At 42.7% G+C, this 26548-nt stretch overlaps 1 protein-coding gene across 1 annotated transcript; it reads left to right on the top strand. All coding sequences in view use genetic code 11, as the record gives it.

Annotated features, from left to right (window-relative positions):
• Nucleotides 1–2737: 2737 nt before the first annotated feature.
• On the top strand, nt 2738–25913 carry EGR_05363 (Rho GTPase-activating protein 21-A; the record flags this gene model as incomplete). Its single annotated transcript, XM_024494612.1, has 18 exons — nt 2738–2920; nt 3433–3699; nt 7958–8023; nt 10368–10668; nt 12470–12774; nt 13085–13271; nt 13772–14006; nt 15182–15311; nt 16185–16487; nt 19329–19517; nt 19999–20124; nt 20201–20309; nt 21905–22227; nt 22901–23093; nt 23237–23522; nt 23783–23814; nt 24107–24184; nt 25405–25913. The coding sequence occupies 18 exons, from the start codon at nt 2738–2740 to the stop codon at nt 25911–25913; spliced, it is 3822 nt and encodes a 1273-aa protein (XP_024350939.1).
• Between the last annotated feature and the right edge of the window lie 635 nt (nt 25914–26548).

Raw genomic sequence — 26548 nt, 5'->3', positions numbered from 1 at the left:
AAGTTCCGCCACTTTCCAATGAATTTCCAGTCATAGTAAAGTCTCAAGGAGATAGAACGCTGGCATTGCACTACCTCGCACAAACGATGTACCAACAATGTATTTTTTAACGAAGCAGGCTTCTATGATCAGTGTGTTATCGTAAAGGACTCACAAGTGACAGAACCACCTAAGCTGTCGAAGCTATCAAGGAATGTGAACTCTTCAAGGTGCGAATCATGCTCCAAAACAACTTCATTGTAGGTACTCGACTTCTGACCACTTATGATAGAGACTCAGCGGTCGTTCTCCACTTCGGAATAGCAGAATCTCGGTACCTAGTAGAGTTGAAGCTTGATACAGCCGGATCATTTCAATGTGTCATATTGACCGCATGTGGCGTAGTTTAACGGAAGCCACCCTCAGAATGCCAGGATGACACACAACTTTGCCCTTTGAGGAGGCATTTTTGTGCCAGATGCTTCGATTTGCCCACATGGTAGAACAATTATGCAGCAAGCTGAAGCAAGATTGTGAACCAATCGTCAGATATCAATTTGCATGACTTTGAAGCACTCGAAGTAAAATACTATTCTGACGACCTGTCGGAGTAAGTAAACCACAACGGGGAAGTTTGTATCGGTGAAGACCGATGATGATCGCGGTACAGCATCTAAGCGATTTTGAGTTTCGTCTTTGTCCGGCGAAATGCACCGTCAAGATGACAACGATGAGTAGACCTTGAATGACAAAGACCTGATTTAGATGACAGCCGCCATGAAAAGGATGCCGGCGTTTAGTAGTGACACTGCAACCGTCTATATAACACCCGATAGGTCATGGGAGGCCATTTTGCACGAATCCAGAACCCTGATTTTTGTAATAATCACTAGCCATCGCTTTCAGGCTGAAGAAGTTCAACATAATGGTTTGTGGATGACAGCTCGCCCTCGTGACTGATTTCAATGCCTTGTAGAACATTTTCTGATTAAAGAATCGTATACACCCCCATACTCCCGGGCCGCCGTAGTGATAGGTTACGACCATTCTGAGGTCCGGCTTTATACTCATGCATCATGACTTAATGTCCATTGATCGTGCGGACGCCTACTCACGACCAATCGGTCCCCAAAATATCGAGGCAAGAAATGCATGAGGAGCATCTATCAACATCGAAACAGGTTCCACGAAACGGACATCATTCATAACTACGTCCTTAAAAAGACGGTTGAGTCTATCAAGTCAAATCTAAGAGCTCTCCAAAAGGGTCGTCTGGTTTTTACTGAAGGAGGCCATTGATGCGGACGTACAGGAGTGAAAGGATTAGAGAAAATTGTCACCTGAGCGTTGATCTTGATGCGCTAATCTCCAACTAGTAGCGCGTAATTCTTCAGGATCTTCCTGAATGTGCTATGTCTCTTCTTTATCTCTCTCTCAGTCATACATTGTCACCGGAATCATTATTTCTTGGGGATTTGCTCTGCTACCGCAGATCATACCTCCAAATGTCACGCCGAATTACTGACAGAGAACTCCAAATGTTTTTGAACCGGGGTGAATTTTGCTTGCAAATTAGACAAGTTCACATTCATCGGACTCAACTGACGGATTCAAGAGGTATTTGATCGGGCTCTAGGGAAAGCACCACTAACACCTTCAATCACCCGAGGAACCTGCTGAGTAAACTGCAGTACTTTTTCAATTTTTCTGCAAGTTTTTTTCACAGGTGCAGAAGGATTTCGTGTTTGTCTCAAGGGTTGTCGACTCATGATTCTTTACTGGGCTATCAAAGGAAGAATTTTGCGTTCGAACCCAAAAAATTCGTTTCAACAAAAGCGTTTCCCTCTGGGAGAGGGCCTTTCGATCCTTTTTACTCAGAATTCGGCAATTCTTGAGTACCTTCCACCTTTCATTTGCTATTTGACAGGCCGTTTCTACTACTAGCTTTTCTCCTTAATTTGTTTTGATATCCCTTACCCTTAATATTCTTTATTCAAGAGATTTTTTTAATGAATTCATGAGGTTTTCGCATATTTAAAAAGTCCAAAGTTGTTAGGACTTTTTGTCTTTGCCGGTCCATTAAAGAGTTATTCTTATATGTGATGCGTACTTGTTTGAATACACCTTTTAGGTGACAACCAGTTGTGGATATAATTGTGGGATTTTAAAACTTAGAATTATGTATTTCACTAAAATTTATCCAAATGTCCGTTCAAAGCCGGGGGTTTTTGGTCTCCTAGCTTTTTAAACAACTTCTTCAGGATCGAATCACATTAATCTCTATTGTTTCGGCTTTGACTTAATTGCTCTGCAAAACTTCAGAAAAAATGAGCAGACTTTTTTTGTAACAAACTTACTTTTCAAGAACTTTTGGCAAAAATCCAGCTGCTGCAGCTAATTCCAGTTTATTCCCAGTTGCGCTGATAATGACTTTTAAAACGAATTTGGGTTCTGTGGCAGACGAATGAACCCATCGTGCCTATCTTTAACGGCCCTTTAATGTCATGTTTATGTTACTGGTGTGTAAACAATCACTTCCATCAAATAAAGAGGCTACCAGTTCCTGGACATCAATGCTGATCCCGATTTATATGCATTGCCATCTACTTTTCCGTGGTTTGATTTAATGCACTCAAGGCCACGTAGTTATACCTAAAGTTTACCCGACCCAGCCACTTTGGGGTGGTGAAAAGACAAACCACTCTAGAAGAGTAGTTTTCCATTGTTGTAAAGGGAGGCCTGGATACCTATTAGACGCATGCTACAGAGTGACGCAGGTCTGGAAGCGATCGAAGGTTCTGTGCTGTTAAATACAGATTTAAACATTGTCAGTTTACCCTATAGACCCTTGCTCTTGAGAGACATTCCTAGCTCTCGTGGTCAGCCTGCTGCTCCGATCACGATGGGTCTCCCCACTTTCTGCTGCAAATTTCGTATGTCTGTTTCGGGGAAGTGTGAAATTGGGGCATAGTGCTGGTGCCTTATGGATGTTCTGACTCAAATTCGACACTAATTCAGTGCTCCAATCATATTATCACGGCACTAAACAGCATATAAAGCAGTGTAAATCGCGAAGATTGGAGATATTGCATTGTTAGGCGTACACTTGAACAGGTGTCAATTCCATGTAAGTACTAGCCAAACGTTTGACTGATCAGTGAACTGAATTTTAATAAGAAAATTCAACATTTTTTGGGCAAACATCACCTTCAGAATCAAAAATGTATTTTTTTCATCTCATATCGCATTTAGAGTTAAACATCTCGGAAAGTAGTCAGTTTTCATGTTTGCTGCTTAAGTAAATTTCAGTAGCATATACTGACCATTGCTAAATCACAGCATTGATTGGAAGTAAAGACCTAAACGAAATCAATTTTGCAAAGCTTTAAGCTTTTCAATGACTCAAACCTTATTTCTACATACTTAAGCAGAAGTGGCCTTTCATTCTCCTAGCCGTCAAAAACTCCGCCGTCCCTCTGCGAGGGTAGCTGGAGTCACACGCTGTCCAACTGTGAATTGACCTGGTCCGATGTCGCTGCCATGGATTTACGCTCCATCATGAATTGTGGATTATTGCAGTCTAGCCAATTGTATCCGCTTTGCTGTACCTTCCGAGTACGCGACGAGGAGATATCTGAGCCCGCCTACACGTGTCGAATGTACTTCCTTCAGCAGGATCAACGCTTGGAAACCGTGATTGCTGAATTGAAGGGTCTTTCGGTATGTCAATATTGCCCATTTGGAAATTTCTTGCCTGCATTGTCGATGGCAACAGACTTATCTAGGGAGAACGGGGAGGATCGGTTATATGGCATATCCGTTTCTGATCTTTGCTACCCTCTTTATCGTAGAGGTGGACTTTTTACATCGCTTACGCTGTTCTAGTCAAACACCATTTTTACAAGTGGCAAGGAAGTTTAGTCGGTGCATTGCGGTATGTTAGATTAAAACAAAGGACTCTTCTACCGAAATGACTGCTGAATTCGATTTAATGAGCAGTTGATAGTGAAGATACTGGTGTATCCTACAGATGAGGTAATTCATTTGTCGGTAGCGCTGTAACTTCGTTTTTCTTTCCCTCTTTTCTTTTGACTCACTTTCTACCGGACAGTGAAACGAATTTGTGAAAACCCACTATTAGGTGTGTGGGGATTTTATCTGCGCTGGCCTCTTGTTCACCTTCCAGGATTATCATCAATTCGACCTAAATGGTTCTTATCCAGTGCAAGTGACTTGAGAAAAGTGAGCTCTGTGTTAAGGTCTCGTAACGTTCCTGTAGACGATGCAGAACATTTGAGAGAGGTGATAGGGGAGATATACACTTCGCTTCGCGGGTGCGTCATTTGTTTTCTCCCATTGTCCACCCCAAAAACCCGATTCCACAGTTATAAAGTACCCACCACTTCCTCCGCTCAGTAGATAAATTATGATTGCGTTGTTCTGCTGCAGCATTTGATCATTAGGTGTCACTCACTTCCTAAAGACCAGGCAATAATTACGTCTTACATTGAAGGGGTTCAAGTAAAATCTTCCTCGGACAGGGCCATGAAAGTCTTCAGATATGCTAGACCTCATATCGCATGCTGCAAAATTTAATGATGAAAGGGTGTGTGACACAGCTTATCCCACGACTTGATAAAATGTCTTGCTGTACGATGGTCACCAGCACGTCCCGTTCTTAAATGGTCGTATGACTACATCTAAAAGAGAATATACGAGTGGAGGATGCAGAGGGTTCACCTTATACTCCATTTTCTATGACTCATTAGGCAGAAAGTATTGTAAGAGTAGAGGTTGCAGTAAGCTTTTACCTTGCTGGATAAGCCTTACGAACAATAGGCTATGATTTTCTGATAATTAGGTGTTTTCCCATCCTTACTTAACCGTGAATTTGTCAAATTCACCCACTGAAGCCATCACTACCGAGGTGTTGCGTAATGTGACCAAGTTTTCGATTCCATGAGAGCCAAAAGTTGGCAAGAAAGTGGCAAGTTGTCTTTATTGTGTTCACAAAAGTGTGCCAAAACACAGATTTTTGGCGTAACAATTCACTAATTCGCCTTCTTTATATTGAGGTCTGTTTGTTAACAGGGGCTTTAGCATCCTGAACTATAGGGGACCTAAATGCGCTTTCCTCATTTACGCGTGATTTAAGGATGGAAAAAATTCATTCAACTTAGCTGCGGATTTACACCGCTACACTCGTGCTAAGCTGATGCGTAAAATTCACGCTACTTAATTTGTTTAAGTAAAGTCGTAATATGTCCGTGCAACGTTTCGTAAAGGAAATGGATAACCTCGGTGTTATTGAATAACTTCCCTCTTGGGCTAACGTTTTGCTGTGCTTGGGGACACAAGAAGCTTTGAAATCCCGTGAAATAAAATACTGCCTTTTTCGGTATCATCCAGCACTATACTTTCAAATTCTGCTGGTAAATACGTTGTCATCCATCTATCCACTCCATCCTGCATACATGCATTCTGAATTTACCTATCCCGTATCCCACCCTCTTCTTCCATCCATCTTTTACACATCTCTCTCTACAAAGATCCCTTCTGAATCCAAACGTTCATCTGAACAGAATCTCCTACTTAATTTGTTTAAATGAAATCTCCTGGATTTGATATCAGTGAAAAATCAAATAATTTCCAGGTTAAAGGAATATTTGTAATACCGGAGTAACGTTTTTGGTGAAATTTAAGACGCGAAGAAATAGGATACTCCTGCGTAAGACGTTATTTCTGTCTTAAAAGCCGATGGAATTTATGGCTTCTAGTTCTGCTAATTAGTTTAAGTAGGCGGTAATATTTGCCCTAAAAATTCGTCATTAAAAAATAGGAAAGTGGCATTCTTACGTGTCATGGGTAACGGTGGATTGCAAATAGTTCTTCGAGAAAGCGTGAATTTTGTTTTTGTATTCTACCTGTCACAATATTCCGCAATGAAAGTAGATGGTGGAATTTGGACATTAATTCAAATCTGGTGGCCACAAGGCGCTTGAATTCTTTCAATAGTTTATAACAACTTGCGAAAAAATTTGCCCAATTTTGGGGGAGGGGACGGTGTAGAGCTATATATTTTTACGAAATTCCTTCCTAATTATAGTGATTAGTTCGGGAATGTTTTACATCCTCTTGCATTTTTCCTCATGTAATTTCCTGCGCAATTCTTGAAGTGGCGCTATGAACGCAATAAATTATCCTGTCTCCAATGCTATTTTAAGAAGTTGTTTTGAGAAATTCTCAATCCTTCTTCCTTCGTTTTCATCCAAACTGAAGTCCTTGCATTAATAATTCTCATATTTGGCTCGAAGGACTTTTTGGGTAGAAAAGTGGGGGAATCCATAGGTGAAAAGTTATCTTTTTCCAATTATTGAGTTGTTAAATTAGGTAAAAATCGTCAAATAAATAAGTTTTGTTGTGCACGGAATTTCTCTCCCTCTTCTAATAATCCACCTCAGTATCGAGGAGGAGGTATGGAGAGGCCTAGACGCCGGTACAGAACTTTACCACCACTGTAATGCCAGTGGCGTATCACCACATAGCCCCTTGTGTCCTCTGAGTCCCGGCTTTGGGGCCGTTTTTGATCACTCTCCCACTTCCATAACAACGACTTTACCAAATTACTTACCTCTTGACATCATACAACTTTGCAAATCGCCATCTATTCCTCCTCGCTGCTTCGATCGCATTTAATTATTCTCCTGCCGTCTATCTGGGTACCGTTCAAACAGTAGGGTAGGGAGGCATCGTTTGATTGTGCGATTCACATACCTTCACCGCATTACTGTAGGTGGTCGTACTTGTTATGATGCCGCGAAGATCGCGAGAATGGGGGGCATATCAACACTAGACGCCATTTTAACCCTTATTTTGGAAAATTTCCACATTTTCAGCCACCTCCTCTCTGGTCTTTGCTGAAATCGTAATATACCCCACCAAAACGGGAGAATACAACAAGCCGTTGACGGGAGATCTTAGGCTGTGGAGATTGGCCCAAGAATATTGCCCGCTGATTAAAAGCATATTTTTGAGCTTTAATGCCTTAAAATTCATCATCAAATTATCCCCAACTATGATGTGCGAGGAGTTGATGCTTAGTCTACAATTTTGCTGGTTGCCTGAGGAACTCCACACCTTTCCTCCTACTCCTTCTCCGCCTTTCGCTCCCCTCAATCCTCCAAGTAATCATTTCTTCTCCTCATAAAGTAGTAATTCGCTGCTTTTGAGAACCTGATGAAGTGAAAACTAATTTTTCAAGTCCTGTCCTACAGCTAACTTCAAGGCGTAGTGACTTCGCAAGTACTGTAAACCCCCAAATTTTATGCAATTCACTTATCTAGAGGACATAAAATTGGAGAAATTTGATGGCAAACCCTGGATACTTTATGTCTGGAAATTTGCCTCAACTTAAAAAGACATTTGCCTCTAAAAATAACTTCGTTGTTAAATTTATGAGTTTGTGGAAGATTTGCATACCGTCACGCTGAATTCTAGTGTCTTATCATACTTAGTTAAAAAGTTGCTTAAAAGAAGAAACTTTTCAACAGAAGGGAAATTTTTGTGCATTCTGCAAGCAACGATAATTCCCATGCCAGCAACAAGCAACCTTGAGCCCATACAGTGGGAGTTTAGCGATGGTCCCTTTTCAGTGTACCCACGCACGCATTTTTCCTGTGTGTGCGTGCGTGTGTGCACTCCCGCTACAAGGCAGTGTCAAAGGGTAGCGAGAGTGGGCAAACTAAACAGAGTTGCGCAGGCAACCGGGACGAAAGCGAGAAGGGGACTGGGAATGGGCTGATTGGAATAAAGTCAGTAGCCAATGCCATTTGTCTGTCTAAAATTCTGATCACTCACAGAAGCGCCTCTTAAATGGCTAAGCAGAAAACGCGCGCACGCAAACGTGTCTGGAATTTTACATACCTCTGCATTACACACGAACTATGGATGAGTAGTCGGTACATACGAAGCTGTGTAGTGGAGTCTACTCACTTTCTACCCTATTAAATGGATGTACCGTTGCGGCTTGCGAATGAGTTGGTTCGTAAGTGAGGTGAGGCTAATAAAGGCCTTATTTCTAATCCATTTGAACGCTGGTAATTTGAATTTCCGGCTGGATTGAACCTTGCGCCAGCCTTATAGGCGTCCAAATAGGTCATTTGGCCTAAAATAACCGGTTTAATGCTACGGAACTGATTGGCATTGTGGGGAAAAGCAGCCAGAATTAGGTTAATTATTGTTTATTGCAATTAATTATCTCCGAAATGGAATTTTTGAACCAAGCCATTTAATCATGATTAGCACATTATAATGATAAATTAGTTAAATTTGGAATCGTTCGTTTTAACCTCACCTTATAGTAAGTTGGAAAGATATTCCACAAACCCTTAATTATTCATTCTAATTGCGATGCAATTGAATTTCGAAATGTTTTTTTTTCTAAATTTGGCAATTTAAAGTTCGCCCAGGGACCAGTCAAAATTGTCTCCATGGCAGTTAGTTTGAATGTTGCATACTGCTCTAAATCTACCATGGTAACTGCGATTTGTGACTGTGTAAATCCGTGAAGAGAATTAGTCCTTCCTGCAATTAACCAGTGAATAGAATTTCTGGAACCTCTTTTCGATTTTCTTCCCTTTCACAATGACTCGCGCGTTAGTAGCGTGGAGAGAATCCGCATAATTTAGGGTCAAATGATCCCGCCTGCCTCATTGAATCGGGAAAAAACGAGTTCCCTTTTAGTCGTATTTAGTTAATATTTGTTTTCGAGCGGGTGCCACAAATAGTGGATGGAAAGTGCCCATTTAATAGCGGGTTGATACTTCCTATTAAATAGGCTTTAAAGGGTTCATTCATTTTTTGAATTGGCTTGGAGCATATCCTCCATTTACCGTCTATTTATGTACTACAGTAACCACCGTAAACCTTAGGTAGATAAGATAAGGTGGTAATAATCGTTGATATCCATTAACATTTTCCAGTCGACACAAACTTCAAGAAGGATTTTTATGAATAATTTATCTGGCTAAGAGTCGTTCTATTTCGCATCTTAGATTCTGCCGCATTTGTGGGATTTTATTTGTTTGAACCAGCTGCATAAATTTGTGACTCTCAGATAGTTGGAAGTTTTATATTTGTTTAATGGGCCTCCAAATGCATTTTCAGTAGTTTGTTCACTTTTAAGTTATATTACGAATTAGCGATTCATTGTTAAATAATTTGCATTTGCACATGTTGCGGTCCAAGCCTTCCCAAAAACTTAAAAGGCATAAGGGCAGAGTGTCAAACAGCGGAGGCGGAAGACCATACCGCTAAAGTGGTGGGAAAACCTTCAAAGACAGAAGTGGTCGTAAAGCTAAATGCACATCCCAATAAATGTCACTGAACTATGAGCTTGTATTTCCAGTAACAAGTCCTTGTCTGAGCTATGACCAATCATGTCACAGCACCGGTAATGGCCCCCTCAATTTCGGAATACCACATCGCCTAACGAGCGGACCATTCCGTTCCAGATATGCTAAACGCTGGATGATGTTCTACAGCTAAAACGGTCTTCACCTTCATTCCCTTTCATCACGATATTCGTCCAAAAGTGACAGAACGAGACAAAATCGCATTGTCTCGGGCTATGGTACAAGTCACCTCGTTTTGAGGCCATTTGCGAGTGGATAAACTTGACTGTGATTTAGGGGGAAAGGGGTACTCGAAGATGGAACGCTGCCCAGAGAAGCTGTCGTTTTAGCCCTTCCGTAGGAAGTCCCCGCAAATTTGGTGACCAGTTGACAAAGAGGCTTCTGACTCAGTTGTCGCTGTCACCAATATACCTCCCCAAGCTTTCCATAAAGCCAAAAAAGTTGAATGGTTTGTTGTCTGGGAGGGCGTGCCATCAACCGACCCGTAAAAACTTAAGAAATCGCCCAATAGGCTTTCGACTTTTCAGTTCAACATCTTTAGAGAGAATTTTTTCAATGACCAACGGCCCCACCCACGACAAAAACACCACTTTACCCAATCAAATGGATAGTTGTCAATTTCTTTGCCCGTATGAACTTGGGTTATCCCTAATGACACTGTTGGCAGTAAATGAACGGATGAAGCCCAAACCGCCCTCGTTTGAAATGCCATACAGGTCAAAGCAACTGTTGCCCGCCAGACTTAACCAGTAGTGTCATTGATCAGCTTACACTAAGCCCAAAACCGGATTCCTATAGGAGCATGAGGTTTTATTTATGCACGACGCGATTGGAATAGCCTGGTAACTAACCAAAATAGCAGGTAACCAGTGTTGATGCCGTGCTTGCGTCACTTTAGCCGATTTACTGCACCATAGGCGGGAATCACCAGACACTCGGTCTAATCTTATGTGTTTTCCCCCTCCTCACCATCAGTCGGAGTCTTCCAGCAGCCAGAAGACAGCCTCCGACAGCAGTCGGACAGGCATAAGCAGTCTTTTCAACTCCGGTCAGAACAATCGCGGAGGCAATCTTGGAGTGGCCGGACCGCCAGGTGGATTTCCATTGATGGTAGCCGCGGAGACGCTGGCTGCCAGCTTCGGTGTCCACATGAACCGAAGTCAAACTGGAAGTTTGGATCCCGTCTCAACGAAATCACGAATTTCGCTGAAAAAATCCTCTTCTGGAGCCTCGAAATCTGGCGCCAGTTCTACTTCTATCCAATCTTCTCCTCATGGTAGGTGGTGGACAAAGGGTTTCAGGACATGTCCCTAAAAGAAATTTTATTGTCATGGCTTACGTCCTTGACCAATCGCATTAGACACAGCCTTGAGGGCTCATTAAAGCCTCCCCTTTATGCTCCTTGAGCTTGATTGGTTACTTGAGTATTGTTTTAAATATTGATGGCAATATAAATTAAATGCAAAAAAGCAAATAACTAAACATTCATTTTTCAAAAGTTGCCAAATCATTACTTTAAAATTATATTCATACTGTTTTGCTAATGTATTTGTATCTTTGTCATATTTTGTTTTAAGCATTTCATTTACTAAACTTTGTTAAGATTGCTCACTTCCGAGCTGCTGTTTGCTATTTTCCTTTTTTTTTTAAAAACTTTCGAATCAGTTTTGCAGTATAGCGAATTGGTAATTAAAATTCACGCCCCCAAAAATAGTAGGTCCATATTAGGAAAATGGAAATTCTGCCATTAGTAGAAGAGAGAAAAAGGCGCACGCTGCTTTTTGGCATTCTTAAAAGCAGTGCCTTTGAAACCCAGATCGGACGTGCGTTATTTCTTTCCCCACACCTTTCTTGACATTTTGGCGAGAAGTTTTGTAACTAATGCACCCATGGTCACGGCGCTAGCAGGATCGTCGTAATAATTTTCATCAAAGATATCTTTGTGGTCAACTTTGGCACAAAATTACAAAAAATCCTTTTCTAACATTTAAATGGTCGAGCAAACGCGAAGTCACGTGGGTTCCAGTTGGTAATGTAGCCTGTAGAGGAGCAAGTTTGTGACCAAATTAGTAGCTATATCTTGTTCATAGTTTCCATAGAATAAGAGAGATGTTCTGTGGGATTGATTTTGTTCAAATAGATGGTTTTAATGCGGAAAATAAGCTTGAGCCATTGTTAATTTTGATGGGCATTAGGCGGGAATATTTTGGACAATTTTATTTGCGGACACTCCCATCGTCCACCACTTGAAATTAGTACGAGTTGTTAAGGTCAAGCTGCACTTTATCGTGACCTAGAGTTGAAGGGGCTAAAAATATCCTGCAGATGCATTGGTTAAACCGACCTTTCATTGAGGCCGAAAGTGGGACTTCTGTGCCAAGGTTTGTTTATCCTAGGTCAATCTCTTTTGGCGCCTTTCTTCAAACGGTTACTTTGAGTGGCGCCTTTTAAATGTCGCAATCAAGGGAGTCAACAAATATGTCAAGTGAATAAAGTTTTTAATTACTTCATCGATGCCTTACAATTTCTCACCTGGCAATCTTGTCGGCTTTGTCAATGGCGAGAGATGTCATTAAGGCGACTTACATCTTGGTCTCAAATTACATCGTATTTCGGAAGGAATGTGGAGTGTTCTACACATCTTTGGATAGGGATGAGGGGGGAAGGATGGGAGAAATAAGGGCGGAGTACGTATTCTAAGGAGGGATTCACCGAAGATTTTGTTTAGAAAAGATGCATGGTTTGGTCGTGAAGGGGGAAAAAACTCAAGGGGCCATGTCACGTGGGCCAATTTAAAACTTGACATTTGATTAATTGTCAGTTCTTCTGACGCATAAGCAAATCTGCCGCCATTTTACACCAAGAAATGCATCGTATGGCATATCTGAATAATTGAAGAGTTTTCCTGCGACTTTTTCCAACCTTCTTAGCGCTTTGAGCTGTCGTGTGTTAATTCTCAGTATTAGGAGCGTTTCTTTAAGGTCCACAATACTTTGATTTTAATCCTTTTTTCCACTTCGTTGTGGTGTCGCGGAAGACTGAATGTGCGACTAACTTGTGTAGCTCTGTTTCCGTAGATTCATCGAGTCCTAAGCTGGACGTAGGATCCTCGCATCATAAGAGCAGCCTCCTGCGTTCCACTTTCGCGCGTATGCGACAAGTTGCCATGGGTGGTGCACAGGTGAACCCTTCAATCAGTCCCCCGAGTGCCATCACTACTGCTCCAACCACCTCCTCCATCCTCCTCGTGGATACCTCCACTGCTGCCACCACCACTACCACGTACACTTCTTCCAGGTCTGCCTTTCATCAGCGTCTGACGCACTTCTCTCAGACGTTCACCCACGACAAGTCCAGTCCACGACGTCGTAAACTTGACCAGGTAGGTTTGTGTGGATCCGGCTGCGGAAAATTCCCTTGAACTTGCTTTCAAATCCCTCCATTCTTGGCGAATTTTCCTCTACGATTAGAGTAAAGTCGTAAAACGTAATCCTTTGCGACTCCACAAGAAGGTGTCTTCGATCATCCATTCCATGCGCTGAATCCTCCCATGAATGACTAGCATACTGTGGGCTGAGGTTGTCACTGCCAAGCTACCGAACTTTCGGGCACTGTGGTCTCCTTGAATTTCTTGCCAATACGGCGTTCAAATCACCACCTCTTGACCCGACCTGAACACACTTTCTTTGTAGATCCATCGGAGCTATCAATCCTGTCAGTCCCCACATCCCTCTGACGTGAATGTCGACTCAGAGGCGCCTCTCCGTAAAGTTGAACCACGGGACAAGAAGTATGCTCAACTACATCTACCTTTGACAGCTGTCTTGGAGCCGAGTAATTCCTTCATCCAATCCATCGGTGATGAAGTACTTGTCAATGGTAAGGTCATTTGCACCCCCTTTCTGGCTCTGGTGCAACTCATATCCCTCACATCACCTAGACAATTTACCCCAAGGGTTAATCCCTCATCAACTTTCTCCTAAGGGGGAAGAAATGGAAATTTTACTCCTTTTCTCGATTAGGAAGCGCTATTACAAGAAGGATAACAAAAGAATTCATTGAGGAATCCGCTTTGTTAGGGAGAAAGCAACCATTAGTTGTACCTGCATGATATATCGGAGTTGGTTTTGCCCACAAAATCATCACTTTCTGGCCACCGCATATCTTGTAGTGTACTTTCGGTTATTACATGGTCCTTGATGAACCAGTGGTGGAGAGGAGGCGATCACCTTGAAAGTAGTACACTAGATTTGATACTCGGTGTCTTCCAACACAACTTCCAATAAATTCCAGCGCCTGTTGAAGTCGATACTAATGACTGAGCGAGGGAAATTGAGGGTTAGAGAAGCTGTAGATTCACCAGCATCCATTTCAAGTAGGTGGCGTCCACCAGTTGGTTGGGAATTCGAGGCCGGGTGCGGTACCGGGTGAGGAAGCAGCCATTACCTCCGCCAACGCCTCGCCTGTCAGCAACGCCTTGTCCCAGTCCTCGGGTATGAAACAACCACTCTCTAGTCCCAAGTCGGGCGAGAACACCCCCTTGTGGTACTTGATTATTGTCTCCAGCAGCTGCAAAAACACACCAAACGCTCAGGAGTTATCATGTGTCCCAAGGTCCACATTTGGGAATGACATTGCCACCTGTGTGTACCCCACTTCAACACTTCCAGATATTTTATGAGTACCGCAAGGTTGCATCATCACCACATCGACCACGTCTTACCGTCCAGCGTTGGGGAGGTAGGGCTTTTGGAAAGGTCAATTAGGCAATGCTTGGTGTGTACAGTCGTGGCGAACAACACTCCTGAGGGTGCCAACAACCACAGAAAACCGTCCAATTTCGCATCCCGCAATGTTTTTCCTCTCTGCGTCCAATTTTCAAGCACTTCAGTTCACGTCCTTCAGCTGGACTACCTCACAAACGAATATGACAGGGCGTGGAACCATTCCGTGTCCCCTATTCCCAGTCGGCAGTCGTGTGCCTATTCGTCACAGACCACCAACTCAATCATACCGGTCGACTGACTGACCAAAAAGAACTCCGTTGTGACGTCCTCGCCTCTGACTGTTCACATTGCCACAGTGATTGGTGTAACTTGAAAGGACGTGTGAATTGCATCTGACAGACTTGAGACAGCCTGTCAGTCCAAATTCCTTCACATTTGGCCCTCTTCCATGCTCTGCCTTCCTTCAACCATTTGCTTATCACCGAGTGCCAGCTGAACCTGACAAATGTGATTTGAATGTGTCGCTTTGTCGCTGCAGGGCTATCTCTGCCTTAACTCTGTTAACGCTTCTCGTCAGCTTCGTTATGAAGCAGTGGAGGAAGGTGTGGTGTACCATCTCCGGTAAAACTGTGCCTGAATTCTGGTGATGATGAATTCATCAACCAGATTTGCCTCAATGCATCACATCATGTACAGGAGGAAGCTGACTCCTTCACAACTATAAAGGAGTTCGTCAAAGTGATTGGAGGCCATCGACAGATGAACGTGTGAAGAGCAACCATCAGTGGTGATCATCATGGGCGATGATGGAAGAAGCGGATGATACCTGCATGACCTGAGAAAAGCGATTCATAATCCGTGGTGGAGGCGACTAAGCCTTAATAGTAGTAGGTAACAAGTGATTTGGAGGCCTATCAATTGGCTCTTTACCACCTTCACGCATCTCGTCTGTGGACTCTGCTAAAAAGAGCACACTCCTCTTCCTCATTTTGAGCTACAACCTCAGTCCCCTCCACCATTACTCTTTGCTTTTGACACCAGGTTGCCTTGTGTGCCCTGAAGGTGGATCGGAAGGTGCTACTTACCAGCGATAATGTACACTGTAGATGTGGTGAGAAGTCTTGACGACCACATCCTCTCCATGACAAAGCCTTTCGAGGTAGAATCCACCCCAGCGTCTGAACCAAAGACCGTATGATGTCCTGCAGTGCCGAAATTTGTCTGGAAGTGAAAATAGGAAATGGCTATGGTCTAGGTCGCTTCTCTGGGGAAAATTCAGAGTATCTACATTCGAGGCCATATACGATTGGTTGGAACATCATCAATGGCCTTTTAGTGTGTAGATCTCGATACTGGAGGGTGTTTTAGCCTTCTCTTAGTTAGTCTTCTCCAATGTGATGACTAGGCAATGAAAATGCAACTGTTCTTCACTTGTCGCTACCGTCTGAGTCTTCCGCCGATTCGTCATTAATCGCACCAACATAAACAGTCGGATATTCAACCTGTGCGGACTCATAAGACCGCTCTTTCCGCAATTTAGAGTAAAACAAGTCCCAGCGTTATTTTGTCAATCAATTTTGGCGTTTTAATGTGAAGTCACAAATTGTTCACTCCCGCATTGCCCATCTCAAACATATCAAACCTTTTTTCGTCCACCTCTTTGGCAGATTATTCACTGCCTGGTGGTTAGACTATTTGACTCACTTTTGTTACCTTTATCAAGTCAGTACCCTCGATTTGGGAGGGAATTTCGTCCGTACAGAAAGTTACACGTCATTCTACCTGAGTTTAACCTACTAGTTGATATAAGTAGTATGTCCAACCCAAAATAACGTACATGTTTTTCCAAGAACAGACAGGAAATTTGCATCTCTTCACAAAAAAAAGACACTTTTAGGACCTATTGATCTTTCCACTTTCTTGGCAAAGGTATGATATTTGCGTTTTATTTTAATTGGTTATTTTCCTCATTTAAAGTATTTTTCGATTACTTTAATGAGGCGAAAAACCACATAAGCACTTATACACTAGGGCATGTACTTCATCAACACAGGGTATTCGATAGATCCTGCCCAATTTTATTGCTCTTGACCTTGGCGCAGCCAATGAACTGGCGGTAACCATGCCAATGCAATTGGCCGTGGTCGACGCTGCCATGGTTGCAGCGAGTGGTGGGACTAGTACCAGCGTAGAAGCAGCCAGAGCCGGCGTAGAAGGCGGTGTCCGAGCAGACGACACCGACGATCACACCGCCACAATGCAGCAGTCGCATCTCCCTGTGGAGCATTCCACCGGTAAAGGATTAGAACCCGCCGCAGCGACCAGGTCCATCTCCGTCACCTCGGGTATCATGAATACTTCCCATTCTGTGAGTTCTTTTTATTCCTTCCCCTCCTCCCATGCCTTCCGGAAATCTGAGGCATGTGTTCGCCAACTTCATGCCGACTGATTTGTGCCTAGGGTATCCGTCTAGTGGTAGCAGAGGGCTTCTTCGCAAGAAATTGTCTTTGTTCAAACCTTTATGGACATTAATTTAACTTAAAAAGGTGTCAAATTATTTCGGCCATTCGGTTGGATCAACACTACTGTATAAAATTCTCCCCACAACCAATAAATATTTTTGTGCATTCCATGGAAAAGAATTTGACATTTGAGACACGACTCATCGGAATTTAGCCAAGCATGGCAATTCGGGCTGTTTTAACTAATGACTCCCTCTTGAGAGGCAAACTTAAACAATGGGAATGTTTGTGGTTAGATCAGTGTCGCTTGCAGGTTTGCCTACTTCTACCAAAGAAATCCACCAGCTTTTTTCTGGAAACGGAGAGGTCGGATTCTCTTTATTTTTTCCTTAACTTTACAGCAATTAATTTTACCTTCTCAGTGTTTAAATCAGGTTAACTTGAGTTGCTCCCTTATTTACTAAGCACTGGAACTCCGTTTTTTACGACAAAAAGGTTTTGTCCTTAAGACCCGTCCATAATTAATTATCTTAAAAAATCATTGGAATTTTTTTTTTCCACACATTTGAAGTGCATAAGGCGTGCCTTTAGCTTCAGCATGAAACCTGCATTTTACGGGCAAATTTTTCCTCAATATTTTTACTGAACAAAAAGTTCTGTTTATAAATATTTAACCGGGTCATTGTAAGTTCTGCTGTTGGCTCTGACTCCTTGCGTGTCACTGCAACGGCTTCTCTTCAAGCCATTTCCTGAGAAACCATCTGCACCGTGATTGGATCATTCAAGGCCGTTTGTCGAGCTGTGCTCAATTCTTATTGGTTTATTCTACTTGGAGTTTGATTCGTTAAATGAAGGGTGATAAGGTTGGTAAATCCCGAGATAAGCACACTTTTAACCTCTAAGTTTGGTTAGTCCTTACTAGTGTAATTTTTTCCCCTTAAAACCGTTTTCCTTAACTAAATATCCCAAAATTTTGCTGAGTTGGAGCATTTGTTGGTGAAGTTACTGCCTCTCTCCGTATTTTTTACTCAACCGTCAGCAAGTGTGTTCACTATGGCACCTATTTGTGGGGTGGATTTGTCGGTTCGGAAGAACTTGAGAGCCCTCTTTTATCTTTTTCTTTCTTCTATTGCATCCCCATCTGGCCGATATCTGAGCGAGGTCAAATTGTGCCTTCATTTGCATTTCCGCAGTGTTAATTATCATTTCACCAATTGGAATACAAAGGGAGAGAGAGAGAGAGAGAGAGAGAGCCAAAAAGAGACCCAAATCGTGACACTTTTGATGTGGTCAAACTGGCGTCCTTCTGGAAAGTGTTTTATGTGCGTTGGAGATTAAATCGGGTATCTCGCTTTTTTTCACTTTTTCTGCCTCCCTTTTCAACACTCACTTTGCTTTGTGATGTTAATAGCTCTAAAAAGGCGGCTTTCTTTCCTGCTGCTTGCCCTTTGCTTGGTAGTTCTATAAATTGGCTGGTAAATTTCGCTTTTTGTTTAATAGAAAGAAAATTTGGAGGGAAAAAAGGCGGTTCCTTTGCTAGTAGTCTGATTACCTCAACTGCTGTTAAGTGGAAAGTTTATTAAAGTGGCGTAAATTTGGAGATATTGTCAGTACTTACTGGAGCTTTGGGAAGACTATGGGAAATGGTTAATTTTCCACCAGATTTGGAGTCAACTCGTTTTTTTATGGGGCAATTCCCATTCTATGAAATTCCCATCCGTGAGCACAAATATTTTTCTTTTCTCTCTTGAACTGCACGTGATGAGCCAATTTGATGTCCTGAATCCGAAGCTTCGGGTCAGGCACGGTGATGACATGATGGCGCATGCGGGTGCCATGCCTTTGGGCGTAAAGTGACCTTATTCGAGGCAACAAAAAAGACTCGGCCATGTTAGAAAAGCTCGACTTATTCTAGAGTTTCTAAGACGATTTAGTCTTGCCAACAGCTTTAAGCGGTATGGATTACATTTTAAAGCTCTTGAATATCTTCTATCCTCTATTTTTTTTACGTCCACACACACCTAGCGGTCATCTGATCTGTTAAGGTCATTTGAAAATCTTCTTCAGATGCACTTAAATACTTTCAATCAAGGACTTTTATCCAAAGAAATTAATTGCATTTTTGGTATATACACAATAAGATTTTCAAAAATGGGGAACTCACATTTCGGTTAGGTGAAAGTTAATTAAAACTTGCTTGCTAAAAATTAGTAGTATACAGTATGGGAGGAAGAAATCCACACATTTCTTAAGATTCGCATTTGCTATAGGCAGTTGTGAGGCTAAATTTTTCCTTATCAAAAGAAAGAAACACATTGCCCGAAAATTCCTGGGCGTTTCGGCTAACTTCTTTTAAGTGTTCCGTTTATCAACTTAAAGGCCCATTGCGGATGCGAAGAGGTTGTTGCGCTTTAACGACATCAGGTTCGATGGCAACACTCTCTTTTGTCAGTCTCGCCTGATTTGAAATTGTCCCGGTTTTATGCAGTTGCCTTTTCCTCACATTTTGGCCAAGTCGACAACTCTCTCTGGCTAATGCTATTTTTGCGCAGCTTTTATAGCTATTATAGCATTACATGATTTTGCTCTTGATTTTTTTTTTGCTCTTCCCCATTCATAATGAATTTTCTCAAAAATCCATTTCTGGACTGATGAATTTGGGTTGATGAATTAAAGTGTACTGAAACTTTGCTAGTAGTAATTGTTATGATGTTTAAATCCACAAGACATCTATTTTTTGCTGGTAGCAAAAGGAACTCAACGCTCAGACAGCCCGAAGGCTACTCCGAAGACCTACTGATCCCGCTATGAGCATTGACTCGGAACCTGGTGACCTCCACGAAGCCGTCCTACTAGATCCACCCATTCTCCACCCAGAGCGATCGCTGGTTGGCTCCCTCCCCATTCACCAATGCGCACGAAGCACATTTTCTGCCGTGAGTCAGGCAGTCATGCACAAGTTACCGTGATTTGTCCGTTTAGGTAGAAATTCGCGTGCAATAATTATTATTTGCTTTACATTTTTTGCGATGACATTTCTCCCAAAGAAAAAAGTAGTAACACACTTGTAAAAACTATAGGTATTTCAAAATAGTCGTTTTATTGAATAACTCGAAACACTCGTTTTTCGGCTTTATTGTCATTTTTCCCCAATGCGGCTTTTTAAGGTGTGGAGCGGCTTTTTCCCATAAAAACCAATTTTGTGTGGTTCTGATCCATAAATTTAGGTTTAGCTTTTAATTCTCAAGTAAAGTTGGCAGAGAAAAAAAAGAATTTTTGATCGTCAGTTCTAACTTTCCATTTTCAACATAATCGGTTGAAGCCGAAATCTCCATTAGTAAAATGGCGAATGCGGTTGCTGCTCATTATTACTCAGTAAACACGATGGTTTTCTACTTTATGTACAATTTACCACAGTTTGTACCATTCGTCGTGGAGCTATGCGTGACATTGGTGGAGAAATTCGGTCTCAATTGTGTGGGCATCTATAGAGTGTCGGGGAACAAGTTAGCCCACGATTTCATGGCAGCGGAACTCTGCAAAGTGAGTTCACGAACTTGCCCGGGCTTTGTCATTTGATCGGATTTCTCAATAATGCTCATTTATTTAACTGTTTTAGCAACTGGGTGAGATTGATGCTAGCAACGAGAAATGGAATGATATCCACGCTTTGGCTTGTGTGCTGAAAACCCTTCTGCGTAATCTGCCAGATTCATTAATTCCCAAAGGTAAATATTACTTGACAGAATGGAAACACTTTTATGAACTTCTATGCTAAAACCTGGGAATATTGCGACACCTTTAATGGTAGTGGAAACTATTTGAAAAGTTGGTACATGGCTAATGAATGGGGAATTTAGAGTTCCGTGAGTTGTTGACACCGGCTACTTATTAAATATTTCATGCCGTTTTTAAAACTAACGTCCATAGTTTACTTTGGAAAATATCCAAACATGAACAATGACATCTACTTCCTGGTTTTAATCCCTTTGTCGGAAGGCAAAAGGGTTACTTCTGCATCGAACTTTAAGATAGATATTTCACAACCTGTGTCAGAATTCAATATAACGTAGGATAATGGCAAGATTCCGAAAAATTTTCAACTTTGCTCACCGTAGCTCGAAAATTCATTTGCCACCTATGATACATTTACGTTTTCGAAAAATAAGTAGCTAGTTACGATGTTCATTCACGTTTTTATAAGGGAAAGTGCTTTCCCATTCACGTATCGCATGCATAAAGTGCGTTTTGATTTTAGTGTAGTTACGTTATAATCGCCAGAGACCAAATGGTGATTCTCTTCTGGCGATTGCCTCTATTCCCAAATCTGATCCGAGGCAGTTGAATGATACTCGTAATTTTCTTTCACTGGAGTACCCAACCCTGTGTAATTCATAACCCTACTTCAGAAGTATTTGTGGTGACGAGAAAAGAAGAAGGGTGCAGTATTTTAAGGCACATGTAGTTCACTTGAGATCTGGTGATTTATGCGTCGCAGTAATTAGGTGACTGAAGACGATTAAGAGCCATCCTTATTTTATTTCCATGTTCTTTATCGTCATTAAAAATCTAGCATGTGTGATTTTGCGTTAGGACTAATGAAGTCATTCAAATCATCCTATACATATATGTAATTTCACATTTTTTTAAAATTCTTTAACGGGGTTTTTCAATGATGGAGGGGTCCTTGTCGTTTGTTATCCCAGGCTAAATTTCCAACGCATAACCTTCGGAAACATTCAAAAGTTACTTGGCCTTAATTACTCCATCACTACTCGACAGTAATTGGTTGTAATGTTGGCCTTAATATTTGGAAAGTTATTAAAGGCCTATCCACTCGTATGCAGTCATTTGAGCTTCTTTCTTATCCATTTACCGGGAAATCCCTTGCGAAATGCTCTTCGTAGCTTTGAAGTTTGAAGGCACTGGTTGAGGTCTAAGTTTTGGCTGAGCATTCTGTATTTCACGGTGACACAGGGTAATGATCCCATTAACTTTTCTGGTGTGAAAATTTCGGAGGTACCACCTTGATTATTCTGCTTCGGTGACAAACTCCAACTTTGTAACCGTCATTCTTGTAATTCGGAGATCACCTATAGGGTTTTTTATTAAAATTTAAATCCTATATTCTGCCACTTCATTCAGACTATGCTTTAGTCATAAATCTCACCCTGTCTTGGGGTTTGGTGACCAGGATTGGGAGCTATTTAAATCACCACTTCAATACTGTACATTGTCTTAATTTTCTACCTATAGAAATATCATGATGATGCAGTAGTCTTAATGGTCGAAATCGGACCGCAAATGGAATTATTTTTCACAGTTTCTGCAACAGACCCTTGCTTTGCCATTTCAGCAATGTATCCCGAGTTTCTTGCGGCATCGCGTGTAGAGTCGTGGGAACGTCGGCTACTCTCGGTGCAGCGTCTCCTCAGCATCATGGAATGCTACCCCAAACACCCAGAGTATCGAGTACATCGAGCAACTCTGCGCTATCTGGCTACCCACCTGGCCCGTGTGGCCTCACGTCAGGCTGTCAACCGGATGACGGCCTATAACTTGGCGCTGGTTTTCGCGCCCAATCTCATCCAATCGAATGAGGACAGTCCGGAGCTCTTTATGGCCGACTCAAAGTTCAAAATCTGGGTGCGTTTTTGTGTTTTTGTTAAATTGAAGTAAGGTGTGCTAGTTTCCATGGTCTGTCAGCTAAAAATTGGCTACTGAATAGGAAGCTGAGACCATGGGGATTCTGTAGCGCACTGGGTCTTCTCTGAAGCCAGAAAAAGTCATAGGAGTGGGGTGAAAGACGTAATTATGATGTGCACTTCTAACCGTCTCCCAAAAAGCTGTTTTATTTTGCCGCACACCTTTCAGTCGATAAAGGATTAGGTGTAACTATTGTTTAGTTTTAATGAAGTAAACAATGGCATTCCACGTACAGTCGAATCCGTTTGTGAGGTCGTCCAATTGGAGAAGTGAACTGGAACGTCTGAGAATTAGACGCAGAGAAGAAAACTATTGCCGGAAGCGAGATGGGACGGTTTTCTGTGGTTACTGGCACCCTCAGGAGTGCTGTTGACCACGTCTGCACATACTAAGCTTAGCGTAATTGACCTTTCCAAAAGCCCTGCCTCCCAACTGCTGGAAGGTAAGACGTGATCGATGTGGTGGTGATGCAACATTGCAGTAAACACAAAATCTGGAAATACTGAAGTGGGCTACACACAGGTAGCACTGTCATTCGCGAATACGCATGGCATCCCTTCATTGCAAATTTTTTGGGTAGCAGGGAATCTGAGCGTTTGGTGTGTTTTCGCAGCTGCTGGAGACAATAATCAAGTACCACAAGTGGGTGTTCTCGCCCGACTTGGGACTAGAGAGTGGTTGTTTCGTGCCCGAGGACTCGGACAAGGTGCTGCTGACAGACGAGGCGTTGGCGGAGGCAATGGCTGCTTCCTCATCGGGTACTTCGCAGGGCCTTGAATTCGCCAATCAACCTGGACGCTCTGAGGGTTAGTACTGCTGAGATTTCTGTTCGTTTCTTGGGTTAAACCTCTAATTTTCAGGCTTTGATTAACCAGTCCGTGAATTAGAGAGAGTGCTTCCTCCTCTCCCTATTCCTGTGTCTTTTAATTAACCCCCTTCCGCCTCGCAGGCGATGTTCGTCCCGTGCTTCAGGAGATGCTTCATGCGGCAGCACTACTCCCTCCCCCACCCTCCACCTCTGACCTTGAAGTGGCCGAGGAGCCGGGTCCTAGTCTGGACAAACCGACCGACGTGGCCACGGTGGTTGAGCAGGCACTTGAATCCAGTGCTGTGGAGTTGCAGGAGATCCAGCAGCAACATCAGCAACAACAACAGTTGCAGCAACATCAACAGCGTCACAGGAACCGACCAGTTAGTCAACCAGGTGGGGAGAATCGGTCTCACAATCAGGAGAGGTGAGTTGGACCTCTGCAGTGGAGCATGGGTTCTACAATTTGAACCTGGAAAGTGGGATTACCCCCTTGGCTGAAGGACAGAGTAGACTGCTGGATGGATGGGCGGATGCATTGTAAATTATTAAATGAATGGACAAATGAATGAGTGGATAAATGATTGACTGAGTGAACATAGGCATGACTGATTGGATGACTGAATTCTAGACATGCCTTGACCTTCTAAACTATATTTCCATTTTCTTCATTTTCTCCTTTTTAAGGTCACTTTCTGCGGGACGGCGGAGAGAAGAGCGTAAGTGATCGAGTTAATTATGAACTATCTGATTATTTGATCCAGCTAGTGAAAACATTTCCCATTAACGTCACACATATGTGTCATCCACTTTTTTTACTCGAGCTCACCGTTACAACTGTGTGGCACGTTTTCCATATTGGCTCATAGTTGGTAGGATCCGATGCTTGACGGACGAATTTCCCCTGAAGCAGACTCTGGCAGCAGAAGTGTCGTTGGCAAATTAATTTCATTACCAACTGGTACCAGGATGGATTTAATGCGTTTTATTTTTCCTTATTTGCTATTGTAGATCAAGTAAGGGACATCGACGTAATTACCCACAGGACTGCATTTTCTCCATACAAAGAGGTCCCTGGCTCTCCAGAAAGTACGAAATCCCTTTTTGTATTCTTTTTTGATCAATTCAGGTAGAGCCTGTCTTCCCTGGTTCTTGATTAGTATTTGGCAGTAAATTTACTCATTTTCCCCTTTTTCGACTGTTGAGATACACCTTTAAGTAAACCTAAGGATAGCCTAATTTTTTCAATAAACTAATTTAAAAACGAACAACTCTAAGGTGTCGTTATAGTGTCAAAGTCAGACATATCAAAGAAGCGTCTGTCCGTTATTTAGATCGAGTCTTCTTCCACGTCATTAGTTGCCTTTGAGAATTGACTCGTAGGATCCACGAAAGGTAGCGCATTCAGCCACGTCAAAGCAGTGCGGGGGAGAACGTTAACCCCAGTGACAAAACTTCTGCCCAGCTACTTATTACATATAAGTAGGTATTGGCTGGCTCAGGCACAACTAAGAACTTTTCCTCCCTTCCCGCATTTCATCTGCATTGTTTCCAATGAAGAAAGAAAAAATGAAGAAAAGATTGCTTTGAGAGGTAAAAATGACTGAACTTTGTTTAGCACTGGCACCTCGATAATGTGGCCGTTCCGTTATTTAAGGAGAGTGCAATTTTCTCACTACAAAATGTCCGCTTTAAATTTTTAACCTGTCATTGGAGACAAAGGATCCGAAAAGGAGAAATCGATTTAACTTTTTAACATTGATGCTTGAAACACATGATTCTTCTCTTCATTCAGAGTGACACTGCCTCACTTCCACCTTTACCGTAAGTCTCCCCGCATCCGAAATTTATTGCACTCAGCAACTACTCGCCATCTACTCACGGGTTTGTTGTTGTGTTAAAGTCTGACTTTTCATGGTTGTTGTCATCACTCTTTCATAGTTTTATGGTGTTTTGTGCTGTAAAACCGAGGCATCTTCTGCCGGACCTTATGAGGGGTGTTCTTTTGCATTACTGGTTTGGTTTTCGAGTCCTTCTTTTTTGCATGAGAACCACATCTCTGCTTTGGCCGACACATCTTTTACTTTGCTTTGCAAATGTCGCAAGAAAAACTGGTAAAGACATAATGGAGAAATATGTACACTTGGAGTGATGCCACGCCCCGGGCGATTGGGGAGAACGAATCTAAACCCGGATGTTTATCAATCGGGGTGCCCCGTACACGGACGCGCTTACAGACTAAATCTTGCTTTAAAACCAAAAACCTGGAAGCGAAAAATAAGCTATTCCACCCTTTTTTTTGGATTTAGAACCCACTCTTCTAATAATCCCTGAGGACTACTGTGATGTAGAGAGAGAAGACTCTTCACCCGCTCGCATGCAACATTCGCTTCTGGCACACTCTTCCATCACAGCACCACCATCGCCTCGCATATCAAGCTTTAATCCGTCCCTGAACCCTTCCACCGATACTACCAACAAGGCGACATCCTCCTCCCGTTGGCGCCCCTTCCACCGACAGCGTCGTCACAGCGGGGGCGAAGCACCTGAGAGTAAGTCGATAATGGAGATGGCAGTTGTCGAAGCAGGAGAGGAGATCTACAGTATCAGTCATTTGGTGGCTTTTCGGCGAGTAAAATCCTGTCGAAGACGCGGTGATCACTGTGGCGAAGCGAGGGAAGCGCTTTCGGAGTCCCCGGAGCCGACAACTCAAGCGTCGGAGGAGCAACCACAAAAGCAGTCAACGCCACCTTCGTCAAGCAGTGAAACACTGTCCCGAGTTCGACACCATAGCCTACGTAAATGGTGGTTCCGATGAACACTCTCCTTCCCGTCTTTCTACACCCTTCCCTCTCCCCCATTTCGTCTTCTGAATGATTAATTTCGATCACCCTCTCCCCTCCACTTCAGATGTTTTTTTGGAAACTACTGCTGCCATTGCGACAGTCTTTTCCTCCTCTGTTTCTGATGACTTGTTTCGCACAATCCTGTACAAAATTCACACCCGTTATGAATTGTAGAAAAACCAACTTTTTCCTTCTCCTCCCCGCGCGCCTTCAGTGAATGAAAATGACAAACCAGAGCTTCTTTCCAACTCCCTCCTACCCAAGACCTGTCCCTATTGCAATCACAGCAAATCTACGACACACAGACACAGGCGAGGAGGTATGCATATATATATACACAGAGATTGCAGTCGCCTGTATGCGTGTGTGAGCATGTGCTTGTGTATTCACAATGAGCATTTTACGACCCTTTTTTGGCCAAATAAATACTCGATTATCTTTCATCCCTTCGCCTTGTGATGGATCCGGCCGCCTTTGAGCAGGGTCCAAGATCTCCTACGGCCAATTCTCCGCAAAGTAGAAAAGTAGAATCCACTCTGAGATGGATTAAAGGCAATAAAACAACTAGGGTGTGCAGAGACTAGTAAAATTATCAATTCACTAGCAT

The sequence above is a fragment of the Echinococcus granulosus genome, assembly GCF_000524195.1.
Source record: "Echinococcus granulosus chromosome Unknown EG_S00039, whole genome shotgun sequence".
In the NCBI taxonomy this organism is placed as follows: Eukaryota; Metazoa; Platyhelminthes; class Cestoda; order Cyclophyllidea; family Taeniidae; genus Echinococcus; species Echinococcus granulosus.
This window is presented reverse-complemented; position numbering and strand designations above follow the sequence as displayed.